We start from the raw sequence: 20331 nt of genomic DNA, 5'->3' as shown, positions 1-20331 counted from the left end.
AAGTGAATGTGGTTTTGGTTTTCATCAAGAGGCGTCGGGCGCTTTTCACGCAATGCAGCAAATTTCAGTGCAGAGTTCCATGGGACACGAGTCCGTATGCCATGAACCATAATTGCCGGGATTTGTTTTAAGATGTTATATTTTTATCGAGCCGTGTTTAAAAAGAGGGCTTCGCACGCTCGGCAGAGCCGAATTGGAGGCTGGTGCGGCGCACAGAACAGAAATCATCGCTCGACTCGGGGCTCGCACAGGATATTCGCAATGCGCCCACTTTAATTACCTCTTGGAAATGCGCGCTGTGTCAGGCTCGAGACGGATGGGGTAATTATACGATATTGTGTCCTTTCCCAGCCAGCGAAAGCCGAGAGTAGGAAAACGCAATTAGAAAAAAAAATTACAGCCCGGTGAAAGGGGAAAAAAGTGTAATTTATTTCAAGCGCCCAGATGTGGTTGGTTTTTTGTTCTCTCTTCTGTGCGGTCGCTAAAAAAAAAGTCCATTCTGAATGTGTCCTTGTCCTTATGCATTATCTTAAAGATGCTCTGCCAGTGTGGCCAGATATAAGTATGTGATTGGGGATGGTATATTCTTCGGTACATATATATAATGGACAAAAACGACGCGTGCTTGGAATTTCACCGAGAAACGGAGAAGACGCGTAGATTTGAGACCTTGCTCAGCGATGGAGACAGTTCACAACGTTGAGAAAAGGTGAAGCAGGTTTTGGGCCGTTCACATCGCTGGAAGGGATGATGACCGATGGTCAAGAATCGTGATGGGTCGGCATCAAGGAGAACGGTCCTTGTGTGCAGGTGCTCGTTTCTACTGTGACATCGTTGCAAAGCCGCGAGAGGATGGTGACGGCTTACGGAGGCCTTCTTCCAGCAGAGGATCGACCGTGACTGGCGATGAAATAAAATAAACGCACCTCCGATGAGTACGGTCGGCTACGTACGGTGCGAAAAAAGTTCAACATACATACAAATCCCACTTGCTACCTCCACCACTGAGATCAATGAGGGCGGCAGTAGCTGCGTGGTTGGAATGCCACCACTTTGTCTCACGCCAAGCCACGTACCGTCAGGACATGGATATTTATCGGCGCTCCTTCATCATCGCTGGGTGGGCCATCTGGGATATTCCTGGCAGACAGCATTGTGGGGGGGGGGGCATCCTTTGGGGAGGGGGGGTGCCCCCCACCACAAGGGCTGTATGAGTTCAAGGAGAAGGCGCAGCTCCACACCACCTCAGCAGTAAATGCCGGACTACCAAAGACGTCCACGTGACAGAGAAAACTACATATTTCTCGGGCATCTTTTTTAGAGGCAGACTGGGATGGAAATTCTGAAATATAAAGGTGAACAAGAGCGGGTAAGAGGTCGCTATGACAGTTGAATTTGATCATGAAATCATCAGATCAATGTGCCTAAAGCCCTGCTTTGTTGGAGCAGCAAAGAGGTGTATGGAGTAGAGATATTGTAGGTGAGAGAGGAGAGGTAAGCAGTTGCGAGTCCATGGAGGATCTTACAGACAGTGAGTGCGATCTGGAAGTTAATCCAGGACCTAGATTCGGAGCCAGGGGAGGGTTCGGAGTATCGTGGTGATGTGATCACATTTATGGGTGCGGGAAAGAAGTCTGACAGCAAAATATTGAATCAGCTGCAGCTATGTGCACATTACTCTGGGATTGTGCAGATGTAAACTAGGAGGAGGGTGGCGTTAGACTACGTAAACCAATTTGAAAGAGCAGAGAGGTCAATTTCAGTGTTAAGATAAGGGTGTTTGATGCAAAGGTTATGTTTATGTTCCTGCATGGGTCACGGATCTGGACTCTAACAAAATAACCAGAAAATAAGAGTGTAGCCTTTGAATGCAGGCACGTGCACAAGATGTTCGGACTTTCATGGAAGGAGACGGTGAGCAACTTGGAGCTTCTGAGTAGAATGTGGCAGGGGTTGCAGATGTAATCAGGAAGAGGAGGGTCTGTAGAGTGGGACACGTGTGTGATGGGTGGGACACGCGTGCGATGGGTGGGACACGCGTGTGATGGGTGGAGGAGGAAAGGTTACCGAGGCTGCCATTGGAGTGGCGCCAAGAGGTCGGCTGCCAAAGAGGAAGAGTTAAAGCCACAGAGGCTGGCAGCCTGTAGGAGCAGACTGTAGGAGCAGACCTTTATGAAGGTCGGGTGTCAATGGCGAGGCGTAGCGGCGTCAATGGCATCGGCCACGATGACCTCTTGACCGTGGAGTCTGGGGACGAGGGAAGCCACAGCGGATTGAGTTGCAGAAGTCTGGCTGACATGCGATGCTAAACACATAAATACTTTACGCTCTTGGAAGGAGAATGAACTGCAGGATTGAACTTGGGAAAGTGTCAGAGCTGACGCAATGCAGTAACCGTCACGTGATCCCACTAGCGTCTCAAGCGTGTGTGCTTGACTTACAACTGTTTATTTTTTGGGGCTATCCGCTCAAGAACACTTTCCACGCCATGGATTACGGGTGAATGTCGGGCGTTTGGACGGTGGCAATGCCCCCGAAGCATCTTTATTGCGCTTGGCTTCTCAGCGCACAACCACCAACAAAGATGTTTGCAAAATAAAAAAAAGCCATGGAAACGCAATCCGCCAGTTCAAACTCATTTGCAATTTACCACCAAAACTTCATGCGGCTTCAATCAATATTTTGAGTGGTAAATTAACTGAGTATCCGTTTAATAGCACTAAAATCCGCATTGAGTCAAAAGGTTCATATTTGAGAGGATTCTGCTGGGAATGTTTGGCCGATCATTTGCGATGATGTCATTATTTATTAATTTATTTCCCAACTATCCACCACCCACAGCCACGACAGCAAAGCGAACACATCTCTACGCTTGTTTGCACACCTTTATAACATGTTTGTTTGTTAGAGGCAGTAGTGGGGGGGAGTGAATAGAGATCTGGGAGCATAGAAGCACAATACAACAACACATTTTGCTCCACACAACGTGTATATCCCCAGAGCCAAATAACGGCCAGCTTGTTGAGAACCCGGGTTCAGATTTTCCACTGCCCACCGATGTTATCCACGGCGGGGGAGTCGAACTCCGGTTGTCTACCCCGCTGCGCCGACCGCTCCACCCAACTCCATGGAGTTGTGCTTGTCAAGCCCACGTCGTGAGCGATGGAATAGTGACCCGAAACGACGTGAATCAAAGCGATGTACAGGGCAGGTGGAGGCGACGGAAAACGAGAACGGACGGACGATGCTGTCAGCGACGTAGGCGTGGCGTTGAGGCGTCGCAAATCAGGCCGTGGTGTTGATAAAGTGACGACGTATTTGAGAAACGACGTTAAATGGGGAGACGTGCATTGGAGTATGCACATTCTCAGTTGTGCTTCTAGCTCATTGAGGATCCTCAGCAGAAGTTAGTATTGCCCCCACCATCTCTCTCCCCTCCACCCCTCTCAATGAGAGTCCGATGAGACTGAAATGTATAGTGCAGTGTATCGAGAGTGATGCAGAGAAGAGGCAGATACGCAGTGAGATGAGAGAAGAAAGCTGTAGACAAGATTTGTTTTTATTGAACACGGGGATATGAAACAGAGTCGTGCATTACCCAAATTGCTCCATTGTAGTACTTGATGATGGCGGTGAACACACGAGGGCGAGTGGTTTATTTTGGTCGCTGATTGCCCGCGGTGTAGATCGAGAGAGCGCCTACCAAAACAAACACGCGGGTGAACCGGCGGCATTCACTTGGCACGCCTCACTGCCGATGAGTCCCGGAAGGGCAAAGCCAGTCCAGAAAATTGCGTGCACGAAACAAATCACGTGCTTGCCATCAATACGAGAGGCCAAATATTCCGTGAAAATAAAGGGTAGTGTCATTGCTACGTGGAGATACAGAATGGAGATTGATTATTCAGTTCATTATTAGTGGAGGTGGGTTGGTGAAGGGTGGTTGGGTGGATACAAGTGCAGCCCTGCAATTTCTTGCGCATACCACTGCTAGTAGATGGGTCTTCACTCGAGAGAGAGGCCTGAAGAGAGCCCTTCTAGAGGAGGTGATGTTGGCCTACTCTTCCCCGCTGGGGGTGGGTTGATGCTGTTAAAACGACAGCACTGCGGCACGAATTAGTAGCCGAGGTCGGTTGCGTTGCAAGCGTCGGGCGTGGTTTGCTTACTTGTTCGTTTGTTTAGTCCGAAGTCATTTTCGATTGTCGCGATCACCAAGCCCGATCGAAAACACACACAAAGTATGGCAATGACCTTGTTTATAAACAACGGGGCGATCTGCCGAGCGTCTGGACGATATCGATTTCATTCCAATCCGGTCTCGCGTGGCAAGGCGATTAATTCCAACCGCGTGCCGGAGGGGCGGGCGGGGGGGGGGGGTGCACGGAGCGAGACGCGGACAGGGGTGTCTTGAGAGAAGCCGCGCCACCTTCACTCACGTCCGCGTCCTTTACGATGCAACCGTTAGTCGCAGGATTTTGTGGCATTTTTCACTCTGCTCATTTGTGTGTGCCCAGTAATCATTCCATGGTGATGGGGGTGTGGGGGGACGGGGTGGGGGGGGCGATCAGCTGTGGGGGGCAGTGGAGGTAAATAAGCCCCCTCCCACTGAGCGAAGGTTGACCGGAGGGCTTCCACGGAAGGCCTCGGTTGGTCTGCCGCAGCGTGGTGCCGTCGGTTTCCTGAATTGCCGAAGAGGCTCCGAACGTCGGACGAGATGACCAAACGGCACGCGGCACGACTCGAGATCATGAACCAACAGAAGGAACGAAACAGACGGACTTCTCCACAAACCTGGCTGTCGCCTGATGAAGCTAGTGGTAATTACTGGCGAAACGTCGTACTCAGATTGTAAATGTTGTGGCTTGGCTCTCCAGCACACCGGTGGTGCTGTACTAGTATACTACACTATACACTGCACTATACACTACACTACTATACACTACACTATACACTACAATACACTACCATACACTACACTATACACTACTATACACTATACACTACACTACTATACACTAGTGCTGTACTAGTGAAGAATTGGCACGTTCTGTTTACGTGACAACCCTCACTAGTTGGCTGTGCCGGGTGGTGGCGGGTTTTAACGACACATTTATATATTTACGCGATCTAACCCCCCAAAAAACTTCTATTATGAATTGCCAACATGCTTTCCAAAAAGCCCGGCCGTTCTTTCGTCCACATTTGTATCGTTTGTGGGCAAAGGTTCGCCAACGAATGACAACAACATTGTGCTTGAGTTACGTTTCGTGCCCGCGCGTTAAAGCAAACGTTGACTTCGAGGCTCCCTTGGTGCGCTGGGCTTACCAGTTTGTCTCTGTTTCGGTGCTTGTGCGCCGCTGCCAACAGAGTCTCTTAATTTCGTTTCATTGCGAGCAGGATGGTCTGCTGGAAAGAAATTGCGAAGCTTCCCCATAGCCCCTAGCCAAGGGATTTAGAGGCTTAAAATGGAAAATTCGTGTGTGCACGTTGTATACGTTACACGTAACGTTATATATATATGCTATATGTAATACATATACGCGCTGTTGATTAATGACCCAGCCACGCAGTACACTTGGCAAAGCCCTCATCTCACATTCGGAAAGTTGTGAGTTCAATAATTGGTTGGGGGCTGACTCAGCCAATCACCTCCCCAGAGGGCAGGGGGGGATAAATTAGTACCGTTGTGTGCAATGTCAGTGTTCGTGCTATGCAGAGACTGGCCTTGCCACGAGAATGTGGACATTCCCACCACTGTCTCGGGGCCCTGTCCGAGCTCAGGCCGAAACTCTTGACTCGGCATAGAGATGTCCAGCCGTGGTGGAAGAGTAGGCCAAATACAATCGAGAGGAGGCGCTCTAGATCTCCTTCGAGTGGAGGCCCTTACGCAAGGATTAGCCTGAGTAAGCACATTTAGGGCTCTGTACCTTAACTCTTTCACGCGAATTAATTAATTGCCTTGAGAAGTTTAGCGCTCAGGGAAATATATAAATATATGTATCATGACCTCAGTGTTAATTTTAAGTAAAACGTGCCTTAGCAATCAATAGTGACGGCCTCTTGCGCGAAATCGCACGGTTTGCATATGCACGTCTCATGTATGTGACCAACAAACGTGAGCCAAGCCAGCGTGCGGATGTTAACGCACGTATGTGTGTGTGTATATGTGCGTGTGTTTGTATATGTATGTGTGTGTATATGTGCGTGTGTTTGTGTATGTATGTGTGTGTATGTATTGTGTGTGTATGTATTGTGTGTATGTGTGTGTCTGTGTGTGGGGAGCGGTAGTGTAGCGGTTAACGCGCTGCGCTACGAACCTGGCAACCCAGGTTCGATTCCCGCTCACGGCCAACACCAGTGACGATTATCTGAACCGGTCCTGGGCCTCCCCTAGGTCGACTCAGCCTCAAATGAGTACCTGGTGCGATGTGTAAACATCGCCACTTGGGAGACAAAGGCGGCCGGGCGTGGTACTGTCCACCCACCCCCTCGTGTACCGTGCCGACCTTTAGAGGTGCTCGATAACAGCACTTGCCCCAACAGTCTGTTAAGGCTACACGGGGGATCTCTGTCTTTGTGTGTGTACAAACTCAATTACGGTACGCGTAGTCCAGTAGTTGGCACACCGCACTACGAACAGGACATCCTCAAGTTCGATTCTCGCTCACGACTAATAACAACTCTGCTTAGCTTCTACAATCTGAGAAGATCATCAGTGTTCCGGGTGATTTAGTCATGGCCACCCCACCTGCGCCCGAACAAAAATATTAAATATTTCATTTGAACAATAGTTATAGTAATCGGAGCAGTTTTTGTCATGTGGACAATTGAATATTGTCTCGTATCCTACCGCTCACAAACCTGGTGATCACTTCTGTGGGTCCATGAAGAAATCACGCGATAGGCACGATGGTAGACGTCGTGTATATGAGTGGCGTGCTGCTTATTGCTTGCACACTTATAATACAGTAGCAGGCTCTGCTAATGTCAGAAACCATTACTGTTCCCTTTAACAACAGGTCCGGGAGGGACAGTGGTCTGGTAGAGTTATTATGTTTGGCCTGCAGACATCCGCACACAAGCTCACACATTTAACTTCACCTTTCCTTTCCAATCTGATAAGAGGCACGGCACCTTGGCACGACACGGCAGCGGTAACATTGAGCCGCGTGAGTCGCTGAACTTTTGAAAGAGAAAATAACATTTGTAAACAAAACTAAAAAATAAACTTTAAACAAAACATTTTCTTTCCAGAATTTCCAGTGGTCCTAGTTTGGTGAAATGTATGTAACACTGCTCTTCTTGTATACATTTCCCTCCCACCGCACAATGGGTGAGTTACGGGTTACTCATAAAGACTGATGATATGAGCTCCTTGTAGCTTATAAAGCTGAAAAAACACAACAAGACGAGGGATTGTCATGTTTCAGCCGTTTGTTCCGCCGTGCCAGTAAATTCCATTCCTGTTTTACACATTAGCATGCCGTGTCGTGCCCAACGAGCTATTTGATCATAACAAAGACATGCGTTGGAAATGTGTGTTTTAAGTGCAAAGCCTACACTGTTGTATACGTGTGTTTCTGCTGTGGCGGTCGCAGCAGCAGTTGAACGGTGCATAATAGATATGGGGGGGGGGGGGGGGTAGCATTTAAATTAAAGGCATATCAACCAAAAACATGTATTAGATTTATCTTTTAAAAGGGCGTTCACGGGGGTATCGATATTTGACATCCAGGTTAACAGTGTGGGCATGTCATCATTGTTAGAATGTGGAATTTCCACCACTCTCTCGTGGCCGCTGGAGGAATATGAACCCTGGATCCATTGCTCGGTTGAGCCGACCGACACTCTTGGCTCGGTGTTTCGAGGGACCATTTCAAGGGGAAGCTGCCGTGGTGCGATGGGTTGGCGCACTGTGGATTTGCAATCCGGGGGGGGTCGCCGGTTCGACCCCACGGGGCGGGGGTTGAAATGGCCAGAGTTCTGAAATCCCCATGCGACTTGTGTCAGATCCAGAAGTATGAATGGGCAAAAGAGTTCGTCGATCGGCAGGCCGCGTTGTGGTAGGGTCAAGCGAGGCCGCTCTTATCTCTTCCAAGATCAGTGTGGAAGAATAGCCAAAAAAAGACCCTTTAGGGCAATGCTCTTCATTGTGTAAAGACAGTGTGTCGGCAAGCTTCTGGAAGGTTCGGGAACTCGCCAAGGAGATAGGAGGGCCACGCCGGGAATACAAAGGGGGGAGGAGCGAGGTTCGGGGCTGTTTGGTTTGGGGTTTCGAGCCGTCGTCGGCTCTCTTCACGTCGTTACTGTCTCCACGTCGCCGCTATCTCGCGACGCGCAGTCTTACGTCAAATTAAAGTTGCAATAAATAAACCCTCAAACAATCTAGATTTGAAGATTTCGTGACTGCAGGGATCCATACTCTTTGGTTCTTTCGGTAAAGTCGGTAAAATTAATTTTGTTTTCTTTTTTTCCCGACGTGACTTTACCAAAAGAACCAAAGAGTATAAACCCTCAACAGTCCGTGTCAGAGGTCACTACAATTGCAAGGCCCGTGGGCCACTGGCGGCCCCTGGTGGCCTTTCGTGCGCCCCCCGACAATACACAACACGTGACACCCCCGCCCCCCCATTATCATCGTGCTGCCAAACCCCCAACGGTTTAAAATGTGCGACGGGTCTCGCACTGACGATGTCTTATCGACGAAAGTGCCCCGCGCGCCCCCCTCTGAAAGTTAGTGAAGAACACTGACCTAGAGAGAGGCTCCTTTGAGCTCCTTCTCGTCGAGGGTTTTCCTCCAGCAGTGGCTTGAGCAAGCTCATTGCAGGGCTGCACCTTTGACGCGTTTGCAAAACTTTCGTCTCACGTTGAGCGGCAGAAGCGAACGTTGGCCGTGGCTGGAGGGAAGCCCTGCCTGGGTGACTCAAGGAGATGCCTTTTAAACGCCGCCTCCGCCGCCACGAGCTCGCGGTGTTTAACGCCGCTGTCGGCCTTCGCGGGATGCATATAAAAGGGGGCAGATACAGGAGGATTACAATGTGGTAATGCTCGAATTTCACTGCGGAAAGAATAGGCTTAAGTTTTAACACTGTGTTGTGTGGGGGGGGGGGGTTATTGTGTGTGTGTAAGGAATAGCTGCCGATGCAAAAAGAGAAAACACCCTGCGGTTTTTGTGACCTCCACGTACCGGTTTTATGGCGCTTCTCCAATGCATCAACTGGCAAATTAAGCAGAGGGAGGGGAGAAATCGCTCGACAAAAGGGAAATTTTCAGCTTCCAGTTGAATTAATCCCCGGCATAGGAAGAGGAAAATGGATATTGGGTTAAATGTGTGAAGACATTCCAGGGACCATCAGTCATGGTTAGGGCTGACACTCTTTTGCACAGTTCACAGCTGGTGACTGCAGTGTGTGGAGAGAAGGGCTGGCAGTGGGGGTGCGAGGGGGTGGGGGAAATCGGAGTGTGGTGGGGGGTGCTGAAGGGAAGATGTGATTTCTGCATTGCGTCTGGCATTACGAGGTGATGTAATGCACCCACACGCGCCGTGCGGATGAACCACGACCCGCGCTGATGGCACATCGGGCGGGCTCCGAAAGCAGGACACACCGTGCAATGGATCGCAAACTCCATCTGCGGCGTGCACTTTCTTGGATTTGAGTAAAGTTGTCAAAATAAATTTCGATGTAAAGCTTTCGTGACTGCAGGGATTCATCTTCTTGGTTCTTTCGGTAAAGTCACGTAGAAGGGAAATAATAAAATAATACAAAATAAAACATAATTAAACAATTCTCACGACGTTTCGGCCACAACGCAAGCAGCCGTCCTCAGGTGAAGAGCAGGTCTGTCGGGAAGACAGCGTCTGAATGAACACCACCAAACTTTGTCAAAATAAACTGGCGAGATATAGTTGGGGTGTTTTTTTGTTGTTGTTGGTTTTAATCTCAATTTGTTGTCACGTGATGTGTAAGGTGTATCATAATTGAAGGTGCGGGGCTGATGGGGAGTGGGCTATGTAATAAATAGAAGCAGTGGGTGGTGGGGAACTGTTGTGAGCGCTTCCTAGGATTTGTAACGGCCTTGAGTGGAAGTCACCACCATCCCCTGGTGACTGCTGGGGGTGCGGTGTCTTTTTTTTTCTCTCTCGCGTCAGTTGGTGACAACTGACGGTGATGGGAGGGGGTTGTTCGCACACACGCACAAAGCAACGCCTCAGCAGATTGTGGCCCCGCAAGAATTAGATAAGCCCTCAACAAATGCGCGAACAGCAAAAAAAAATCCGCAAACGCGTGTGTGAGCGCGGAATATATACAATTAATATTTACAAAAATAATAATCAAATGCACAAGAATGAAAGCTGCTGAAGTTGTGTATGGGGCCCTCCCGTGATTTGACCAAGCCTGGAGGCTGTGCATTGAGACTTGCTGCGGACATCATCATTAAGACAATGCGAACAATGATGACAATTATAACAATTGATTCCTGTGATTTTTTCCCCCATAATTTAGTCATTCTCAATAAATATGTACATCTGGTGTATTAACTACGTATACAATGTCAATTGCATATACATGATATCACGTATGATGTTTTTTTAAGCGACCGAAAATGCCCCCCATTCGACGTTTTAGCCAACAGCCCTTCTTCAGCGAAAACCTGCAGCACACAGGCAGCGCAACGCAGAGCGCGCAACACAATACGCGGACGTGCTCTGAATGTGAATGTGATGGTGATAGATAATAAATGCTGATGCAGCAGCAGCATAAGCAGGGACTCTTGGTTCTCACTGCGGGTTCAGCACAGAGAGAGGATCTGCGTAGTGGGCGATGACCAAGATAAGACGAATGAAATGAATTACTAATGCACCATTGGCCCGGCTGCCTCACGTTTGCAATGATGTTTCCTCTTTGTAAGGAACCACTTACTTCTCAACACTATAATTGCGTGCACACAAAAAAAAAAACCCACTCGAAACTATATAAGAATACGTATTCATGTATACGGATATACGTGTGTTGGATGCTTGAAGGAGCAACCTATGTTTGTTCCATCAAGCATTGGGTGAATATTTCATGGCCGATGCGCACGCACACATTTGCGGGGTTGCGACCCTCAGAGAGGGCAGACACCGAGTGGGTTTCAAATCTGAGCGCGTGTACGACCACGACCAGAATATCTAGCCAGGTGGGTTCACGTTTAAAAAAAAAAGCAAATGCATATCTCCGTAGCTGGGCATGGTATTGATTGTGTGTGCGTACGAACACAACGACACACAAAGACAAAGATCCACCTTATAGCCTTTAACAGACTTTTAGGACAAGTGCTGTTCGCGTGCACCTATGAAGGCCGGCACGACACACGAGTGGGTGGGTGGCCAGCACCACGCCCGGCCGACTTTGTCTCCACAGTGGCGATGTTTAGGTACCGTACTCATTTGAGGTTGAGTCAACCTAGGGGAAGCCCAGAACCAGTTCAGATAATAGTCACTGGTGTTGACCGTGAGCGGAAATCGAGCTAGGCTGTCCGGGTTCATAGTGCAGCGCAGCGCTAACCGCTCCCCACAAGCTAGCCCTATACACTCAACAGAATGGCACAATCATATAATTGAAACACACGCGCGCACACACACACACAATCACAAAATCACACAAAGACGATCTCTCTTTTTTATTTGAAATCTCTCGGCCAATTCCTAAGCCAGGGAGATTTTCGTTGCACATTTTAATGGCTATGACTCTTCACAAAGAAAAAGAAATACATGGGTAAATGAATACACAGTCATTTAGAAATCTACTGCATATACGCCAACCTTAAACACAAGCATCCCACCGACATGAGCACGCGCGCCATTGACGCAGACAAGCATGACATTATGACCATTCCATTAAGATTAAAAACTACCGTGTATAACATAGCATTTCTGTCAAATACGCCATCGATCATCGATCGCGCAACTCCTCCGTCCACGGTGTTACCAACATTCTCGTACGTGAAATGTGCTTCTCTATGTACAGCGTTGTAACAGTGGCAACTCACCGCGTGGCAATGGGGTACATTCGTATATGGAAGTGACATTCACACAGCGCGACGTGAGCATATAATACGCAGACCACGGATGAACGATGTAGCCATTATGTTGACATAAGGAAATATTAGCCTCAAAGAAAATTTGAAAAATATTCCCGAACCCAATATTAGCGACATTAAAAATGGAAAAAAAGTGTCTGCAATTCGTACACTTTGTAATCATGCATACATTTTTGTATGTTTTTTTTTACAAAATTATTTAAAAGGCCGTGGCATTACCAGATTCCAGGTCAGCGAGACAGCATAGCCCACTAAAAAGGTTGAAATATTGGCCAAGTCCTGTATAACTCAGTCAGGAGATTTACTTGTGGCGCTGCTAAAATTCGATGTAAATCTCGATTGGGACTGTCGACCACGTGTGGTGAAAAACGTATTCAAAATCTGGAATGGAATCAACCGGAATCTGGAGTCTTCATTAAAGCACCTCCACAAATCAAAGTAAACTCGCACTCGGCACCAGAAACTGCCCGTGACAATAAAACACAGCTATGGAGTCCACGTAGTTGGAGTCACGACAGCATCTCATGCCGTTCCATGCAATTCCAATCCGCTAAAATCCATGCCCCGCGTACACAGCAGCCAGCCCCACCATTGGTCTACTTGGTAAGGGTCGGGCAAATATGGGCCATGTGGGCCATTCATTCCATTCCGCCACTTTCCGCCAATTTGCAACAGTCTGTTCGCGAGCCAAGTGCAGCCTCTAAGTCAAATTAGTGGGGGGGGGGGGTGGGGAGCGAAGCACGCAGACAGCGGGAGACCGCACAACAACTCGCGATTCCGCACACAGAGAGCGCCGTTTCGCAACAACAACAACAACAACAAAAACCACGCACACGGTCGGAGCGCGACCAACGCAACCGGGACAGGACACGACCCAGCAGGGTGGTACGGCAGGCCGCTCAGCAGCAGCAGCCCCGTAGCGTCGGGATCGGGGGGGGATGACTTGAGGAGGGAGCTGAGATCCCCACTACCCCCCTCCTGCTGGCTGACAACTCAGCCGCACTCCCCCCCCCCGCCCACCACCACCACCAACCTCTCCACCAAACCCTTCTAAATGATGACATTACAATTATGTGACGGACGTCGCAGCAATCTTCCTCGTGTGTCCGCAGCGAGGGCGAAGAAGAGCCGGAGCAGAGTGCGCGGTAGGAAAATTGCGGATCGTATCGTCGTTCTTGGTTGTGTTTCGCGTTTACACAGTTTTAAAATATTCTCCCGTCCCCCCTCCCCACTTCACCCTTTAAAGTAAGGTCATGCTACGCTATTGCGCGCCAGTGGCCGGAACCCAGGAAAGTTGAAGGCAGGCAAGCAGCTCCACAACAGCCTGCTAGCGTTGTGATCCAAGTTGAAATACCCACGAGACCCTGGCCACTGATTCAGGATTGCAAGGTTGTAATTTTTTTTAGTTTTTTTACGCTCGCACGAATACAAAATTCGGCGGCACGGTGGCGAGATGTTAACTACCTCGCCCGGTATACAGGAGGTCGTGGGTTCGAACCCGACCCTGTCGCCTGTTGTATATTTGGAGTTTGCATGTTCTCCCTGTGGTCACGTGGTTTTTTCTCCGAATCCTCCGGTTTTTCCTTCCACATACAGAATCAACATGCGTTGAGAATATTTGGCTGCTATAAATTTCCACATGATAAGCCACTTCGTTGAGCTATCATTTGTGGCAAGGTCGCTTCTGAGAACGAGTTATACAACTCAGTGGGCCTTGCCTGTTAAACATAAAATAAAGAAAGTTGAATATTCTTGCGGGAGGGCGCGGGTTGTTAGCAAGCAACCGTTTCATCTGGCACGGCACGTGACGTTGGCAGAGGAGCTAGCACCGTTATCCCACCCATGGCCTTCCTTTGTCTCTCCCATGCACCAGTGTTGACACATCTGCTGCACGTGTGCTCATTTTTATATCAACAGCTCACTGCTGCACCCTTCACTGACGAACAGGAATATGAGCACTCTGCATTTCTCGCTCTCACACACACATATTAACCGCATAATACGTACACATGTGCAAACAAATATAAAGATCTCAATATAGCCTCACAGACTGTTGAGGCAAGTGCTGGTAGCGAGCACATATTAAGGCCAGCACAGTTCACGAGAGGGTGGTGTGGCCGACACCACCCCGGGCCGCACACACACCACAAGGTATACTGTACATTTTAGGCTGAGTTGACCGAGGAGAAGTCGTGACCAGGTACAGATTCCAATTTCCAACGATCGTTGTTTATGGCTAGGAATCAAACCCGGATTACTTTTCTTTGTATCGTCAATCACTAACCGCCTTGCCGCCTCTCCCCCAAAACATACACTACGACTACTACTGCTGCAACAGCAACCGCCATTCGCCCCGAAGTGGTGGTGGCATCACCACAGCACTTGTGCCAAGCTAGGTGCACTTGAAGGGTACGTGAAGTGTCAAAAGATCGCTGTTAGGTCACGGAACGGACCACGGTCTCATACCTGTCAACCCCTTATCAGTGGCTACCTGATTACAGACCAATTCAGACCTTAGTGGTCACCCCTTGCCCCTCATACATCTCAACGTTCATCCTACAGAGTCCCATCACAAGGGAGAAACACAAATAGACCATTTTTTATTGACCTATTGAAACGGCTGTACACCGTATGGACCTGAAAACTCAATTTCCCTCTACAAGAACACGGGGTAGTAAACCGTGGTGGGTTGACAGGCATGCGGTCTTAGACGCAACGTGTTCCTCGCTCCGCTCGTTGTTGCAAGCGTCGCTCATCCACCCTCCGTTGTTGCTGGAGGGCGACTGCCTCCAACTTCCAAGAAGCATCCTTCACGAGCCTCTTCCCCCAAGAGACCGATCTTGGCACCGCTGGTATCAGCCATTGAGAAGTATGTACCACATCAGCCAATCTTTTCTCCAGTTCATGCCGAGCCCACTTACCCCCCCCCCACCCCTCCATCCAATCAAACAGAAGGTGCTTGGGTATGCGTTTGCTGAGCATGCGGGTTACATGACACTGCCAACGCAGCCTCGCCTGCCAGGGGAGCTTACTGATGGGACTGTGTCGAAACCTTTCAAAGATCTGTGAAATCCTCGTAAAATCCAGTATTGTTAAACCTAGGAGGGATCATAGGCAGGCCAGCCTTTTTGGTTTGAACTGGCGCTGATGTTCATTTAGAGGGTTCCACGTTTCGCAAGCGTAGAGAAAGGGAAGGGCATAACTGTGATCGAGAAGACCCGGAGCTTCATATGGAGCGATAGACCAGGCAGCTTCCATGCGGCGTTTAGGCAGCAGATATAAAAGAGAACGCCGCTCAACTAAGTAAAACCTCCATTGCCAAACCAGCACAGGTCATAAGCACATTGCCCAGGTACGGAAACTCAACAGACAAAACACACAAACAAAACACTGGCCCAGTACAAAACAAACTGTGCAAGTGCAGCATCAGCAACAGCATTGCTGCATACCGTTGACCAACAAGCACACACAATGGGACTAAAACAAACACTTAAATCCATGCAATTAAGTGTAAACGTACGGAAACGCGCGTAATTAGCGGAGGGTGGAAACGAATGCAGCAACAAACAATGTGGCAAGCGGGCAGCGGAATTCCCACCCAAACGCAACACCACCAACACCACCACCAACAGCAGCCGTCACGCAGCCGGCGGAGACAGACAGCTGCGTTGCGCTCACGCGAAAGGGGATGGGGTGGGGGGTGGTCACAGTGGCTGCACTCCACCGGCGGACGTCTGCTCCGTCTCCCGAGCGAGGCGCCCCCACACCGCTCGCCGCTCGCGGGAGGGATGCGCCGAATGAAAACCTCCCCGCACATCCAAGCGACGCAGGCGCTGTCCAGCGAGGCCGGGGCACGCAGCCGCTTACGAGCTCAACGCTTCTGTACCCCGGCGATACACGAGAGCGTCGGCATCCGTCTGTTTGGAGCGAGTTTGCTTTGTTTCCTATTCTCCGCAGCGGGTTGCAAAGATGTGTGTGTGTGTACACGTTGAACTTATTCGCCACCGTACGTGGCCAACCGCGCTAATCGGAGGTGCAGGGGGAAGGACGGCAAACTAAACGCAAAAAAAGCAGTTCTAAAGAAATGAGTTATCAATCTAGACGATGATTTAAAAGTGCATCGCCTCAATGGCTTCCTGATATCGGAAGGAAGAGCGTTCCAGACGGCCGCGGAAGCGCGTCTGAAAGCGCGCGATGCGGCGACCGTCTTTGTTCGATGGCCGGCCAAGAGCCGCTGTTGCTGCGAGGATGACCGCCGGGGCTCGCGTGACGATGGTTGATGCTCCTTGACCAGATCAGCTGCTCACAGTTGACGTGTGCCCTCACCACGTCGCCGCCGAGTTCCGGCCCGCGGAAGTCGCTCCTCTCGTGTGCTGCTCGCTGGCGATGGCAGACGCGGTATTGGAGCGGCGTGCGAACGCGGCCCACGGCAATAACGCGTGTCACGCGAACCCAGGTTTCTATGCATGTTGAACTTCTTTCGCGCCGTACGTAGCCAAGCGTGCTAATCGGAGGTGCGGCGGAAGTACAACAATCTAAACACACAAAGTAGTTAGAAAAAAATGAGTTTTCAATGCAGATTATTTAAAAGTGCATAGCTCCGGCGGCTTCCTAATATCGGAAGGAAGAGTGTATTCATGATGACATACAGAAACGCTTCATCGAGCACTGTGAGTGTGATGATAATCGTCAGGCACAGCGCTGTAGCGTGGTGAGCATGGCCCTGGTGCAAGCAGTGACGTAGCCTGCCTCCCCACCCCCTCCCGGTGCAGTTGCACCGCCTGTACACTTGATAGCTGGAAAGCACTGCGGGCACCCTTGGCTACTGAACGTGATGACTCCATGGCCACTTGCCACCTGAATCTCCAAATCGTTTCCAGGCGCTGACACATCCTAATGGCACATCAGCAATCATTCTTTCCTAAGCCAAGCCACCCGGGGCAGGTTTCAACTGCCCGAGACGGTGTTTACACCAACATGCGTTTTATCTGTCCTAATTTTTGTTGTAAATAAATTAAGTCAAAAATAAAAAAAATTATAATAATCACGTATTCATGTCAAGCCGAGCACGCGGCAAAACGTGCGATTGGCGGCAACCACACGCGCGCTGTGGCTACGACATCGCCAGACACGGGCAGCGGCTGGAAACCAATCATTTAGTTATTTAAGTGCCAAAAAAGCCTCCGACTGCAAGACCCGTCCGTCGTGAAGCGCGCACACGCTCTCGCGAACAATGCAACGAGCTTTTGCAGCCCACGAGCACCGCCGTCACAATTTCACGGAACGCAGCAAGCGCGTTTACGTGGAGCAACGTATGCCCGGCGCGGTGGACATCACCACGGTGCCGGTCTCAATAATAACAAAAACACAAAGGCAGTGGCCAAAAGCGGATGAAGTCAACGTGAGTTCTTGCTCAAGATGAGAATTGACGCATCGGTGGTTATATCCCGTTTCCAGCCCTGGGACAGTGGTGGAAATTCCTCCGTCCCTTGGCGGGGAAAAATCTATCCAGAGGGCAATCGCTGTGGACTTTCCCACGAGGTGTTACCGTATTTTATGGACCCTCCCGCCCGTGCGATGATGGGTCAAGTGAACCCTTAAGCCGGGATTTGAACTCGCAACCTTTCCGATCCGCGAGCCGCTCATTCATCCGCCGAGCCGCCCAATACGAGGACCGTCACAACTCATGAAGCGTAACGCGTTTTTGTTTTTCACGGCGCGCACGCACACACACGCACACACACCAGGGCCGAGTGTGTATAATCACGTGCCAGTCGCAGTAACGCAGGGTCATGGGCCAAAGAGAGAGAGAGAGAGATCGGTTCCTGTGTATTTTCTCTCCGTCCGTGTCATTTTAGATTTCCCTTTTCTGTTTCTGCTTTACCGTGTGCTACATCCACCAGGGGATTTTGGGGGTACATCTGCGCAGAGCTGGAGAAAAATGGGGAGGTCCACATTCCATCGCCCTGAAAGGTCACACTAATTTATTTATTTAGCTTCACTTCCAGAGCGTGTATATGTGTGTAAAGTGCTTGCAAGCTTTATAGCATGGGCGGGGGTGGTGGTGGGGAGAGGAGGGGGGGGATGTGGCGGATGGACGTTCTATATTTGAATGAGCGTTCACGGAACCGAGCGCGAACCGCTCCGTCAAAAGATGATGTTGCTCTATCACTCACAGGCGGGCGGTGAGCGTGCGTGAGTTATGGCAAAGCAAGGCAATTAACGTGTGAGAGATGTTCTCAGATGTAAAATTACGCTCTCTGTCTCCCCCCCCCCCCTCTTTCTCTTTGCCTGGCCTCCTTACTTTCATCACCACGGAGAGCAAAATGTAACCCCCTTCACCTCCTGATTCCCACGAGACTCCCTCCGTGCCTGCACCTCCACGCCGCTGCCCCGGCGCTCCGCTCTGCTCGTAAACAAAGAGATTCCTGCTTCTCTCGAGGCAGCTCCCACACTCGGCCCTGGCTCGAGGCTTGGGGTCGGGGCGCGGGTCGAAGGGAAATGGATCTGGCGAGAAGGATGGAGTTGGCAAGGGTTGGGAGTTCAGAGCCGTGGCGAGATGCAACTTGAAGATTGTCGGCAGGGTTCGGGTGGGATTACGGGCGGCCGCGATTAAAGAGAAAATAATCGAACGTGAGAAGGGATGGAGATAGCGTTGAACGAACTGCATCTGGAGAAGATTTCGAGGGTTAGGGTGAGGGTACAGGGAGGCAGATGCAGATATAAGGATGGTATTGAGAGTGGGTAATGTTCGCATGAGGGGTGGTACATGTGAAGATAATTATTAATAATGTATGCATGTATGTTGAACTTCTTCAACACCGTATGTAGCCAACCGTGATAATCAGAGGGGCTTAAATAATGAACACGTAAATAATAATTTAAGCATTCACGATAGGGTAGGAAAAACCGGCTCTGCAGAAAAAGTATGGGGATTTACAATGGACAACATTGTAATGAAGCAAATCTATGGGGAAGACGATGGCGTTACGAAGGGCCTCGGTTTGAGAATGGGAATCTACCGCTGGACCACAAACAGGAACGAGTTCGGGCCAGAGCTAGGGTATGGGAAGCTGGCCGTGCAAACGATGGAAGGATTGACAGGGGTTTAGAAGGGCCTCTCTGGAGAGGCGGCAGAGACGAGAAAAATCATGGTAAGGGCAACGGGGAACTGGCTCAAGAGAGGACAAAGCAGTTGGGAGGAAAATGAGGCTCACACGGGAGGGATGGAGGGAATAAGGGAGGAAGCCATGTTTAATTTCTCACTGAATATTTTCCGGGCCGCTGTGTAGACCAGAGGAGGTGGCACGCAACTAAATCATAGCGAGGGGCGAACTCGACAATGCGGCACAAAGGGTGCAGAAATAGATTTCGGCTCGCCGACCTGGACTGACGGACCTGGCTAAACCTAAGATACCGGTCGTCGCGGGTACCTGTTTCGAACTTGTGGCCAAATCACCCCGGGAACACGCCCGTTTCCGAATTGACCTCGCAGGCTAAGCAGGCGCGAGCCTGGACGGCGCTTGGACGGGCGAGAGCCGTGCACGGGGCCGTCGGGTTTTCGGCGGTGAGGCCGACCTCCGCGACCGAGAGCTCCGCACACGCCGTCACTCTCACACCGTGGTCATGAGCTTCAGTGACCCCGAGCGGCAGCGCAGGATCTTCTTCTTGAGCGCGTGCGACGCTTTGATGCGGCAGATCTGAGCCTGGGGGACGCAGCCCTCGGCCGCCGCCGCGGCCGCCGCCGCCGCCGCGGCCGCCGACGCCGTGGCGGCCGCGGTCGCGGCCGTCGCCTGCGGGCCCTGCCCGGACGGCCCCGGAGGGCCCCCGCCGGGCCGCCCGCCGCAGCCCTGGCGGTACGTGGGCCACACGAGGCCGCCGGCGCGGGGTCCGTCTGACGACGACGACGAAGAGGACGAGAAGAAGGAGGAGGAGGAGATGGAGGAGGACGTGGCGGTGGAGCCGGTGAGGGCGGGCTCCGCGCGGCCGCCCCCTTCGGCGACGTCCGCCGGGCCCACGGTGTCGCCGCCGCCGCCACGGGCGTCTTCTGCGTCGTCAACGTCGCAGTCCGTGTCTTCCTCGTCACGGTCGTCGTCATCGTCGTCGTCGTCACTCGAGCCCGTGGCTCCGAAGCTGCGGGGATAGGGGATGGGGGACGGAGGGGGCATGTATATAGGTGTACGTGTGTTGAACTTTTTTCGCACCGTAAGTGGCCAACCGTACTAATCGGATGTGCGGGGAGAAAGA

General features: G+C 50.8%; 1 protein-coding gene across 1 annotated transcript in view; it reads right to left on the bottom strand.

The window, feature by feature from the left end:
* Positions 1 to 11649: 11649 nt before the first annotated feature.
* The window catches only part of LOC144943123 (uncharacterized), a 34127-nt gene continuing 25445 nt past the window's right edge, over positions 11650 to 20331 (bottom strand). The window contains exon 5 of the mRNA XM_078870322.1: positions 11650 to 20217. Coding sequence (XP_078726448.1) covers positions 19698 to 20217 — 520 coding nt within the window. The 3' untranslated portion in view covers positions 11650 to 19697. The remainder of the gene's footprint in view (positions 20218 to 20331) is intronic.

This window comes from Lampetra fluviatilis, chromosome 30, assembly GCF_964198595.1.
Source record: "Lampetra fluviatilis chromosome 30, kcLamFluv1.1, whole genome shotgun sequence".
In the NCBI taxonomy this organism is placed as follows: domain Eukaryota; kingdom Metazoa; phylum Chordata; class Hyperoartia; order Petromyzontiformes; family Petromyzontidae; genus Lampetra; species Lampetra fluviatilis.
The sequence above is the reverse complement of the archived record's forward strand: the minus strand, read 5'-3'. Positions and strand labels throughout refer to the sequence as shown.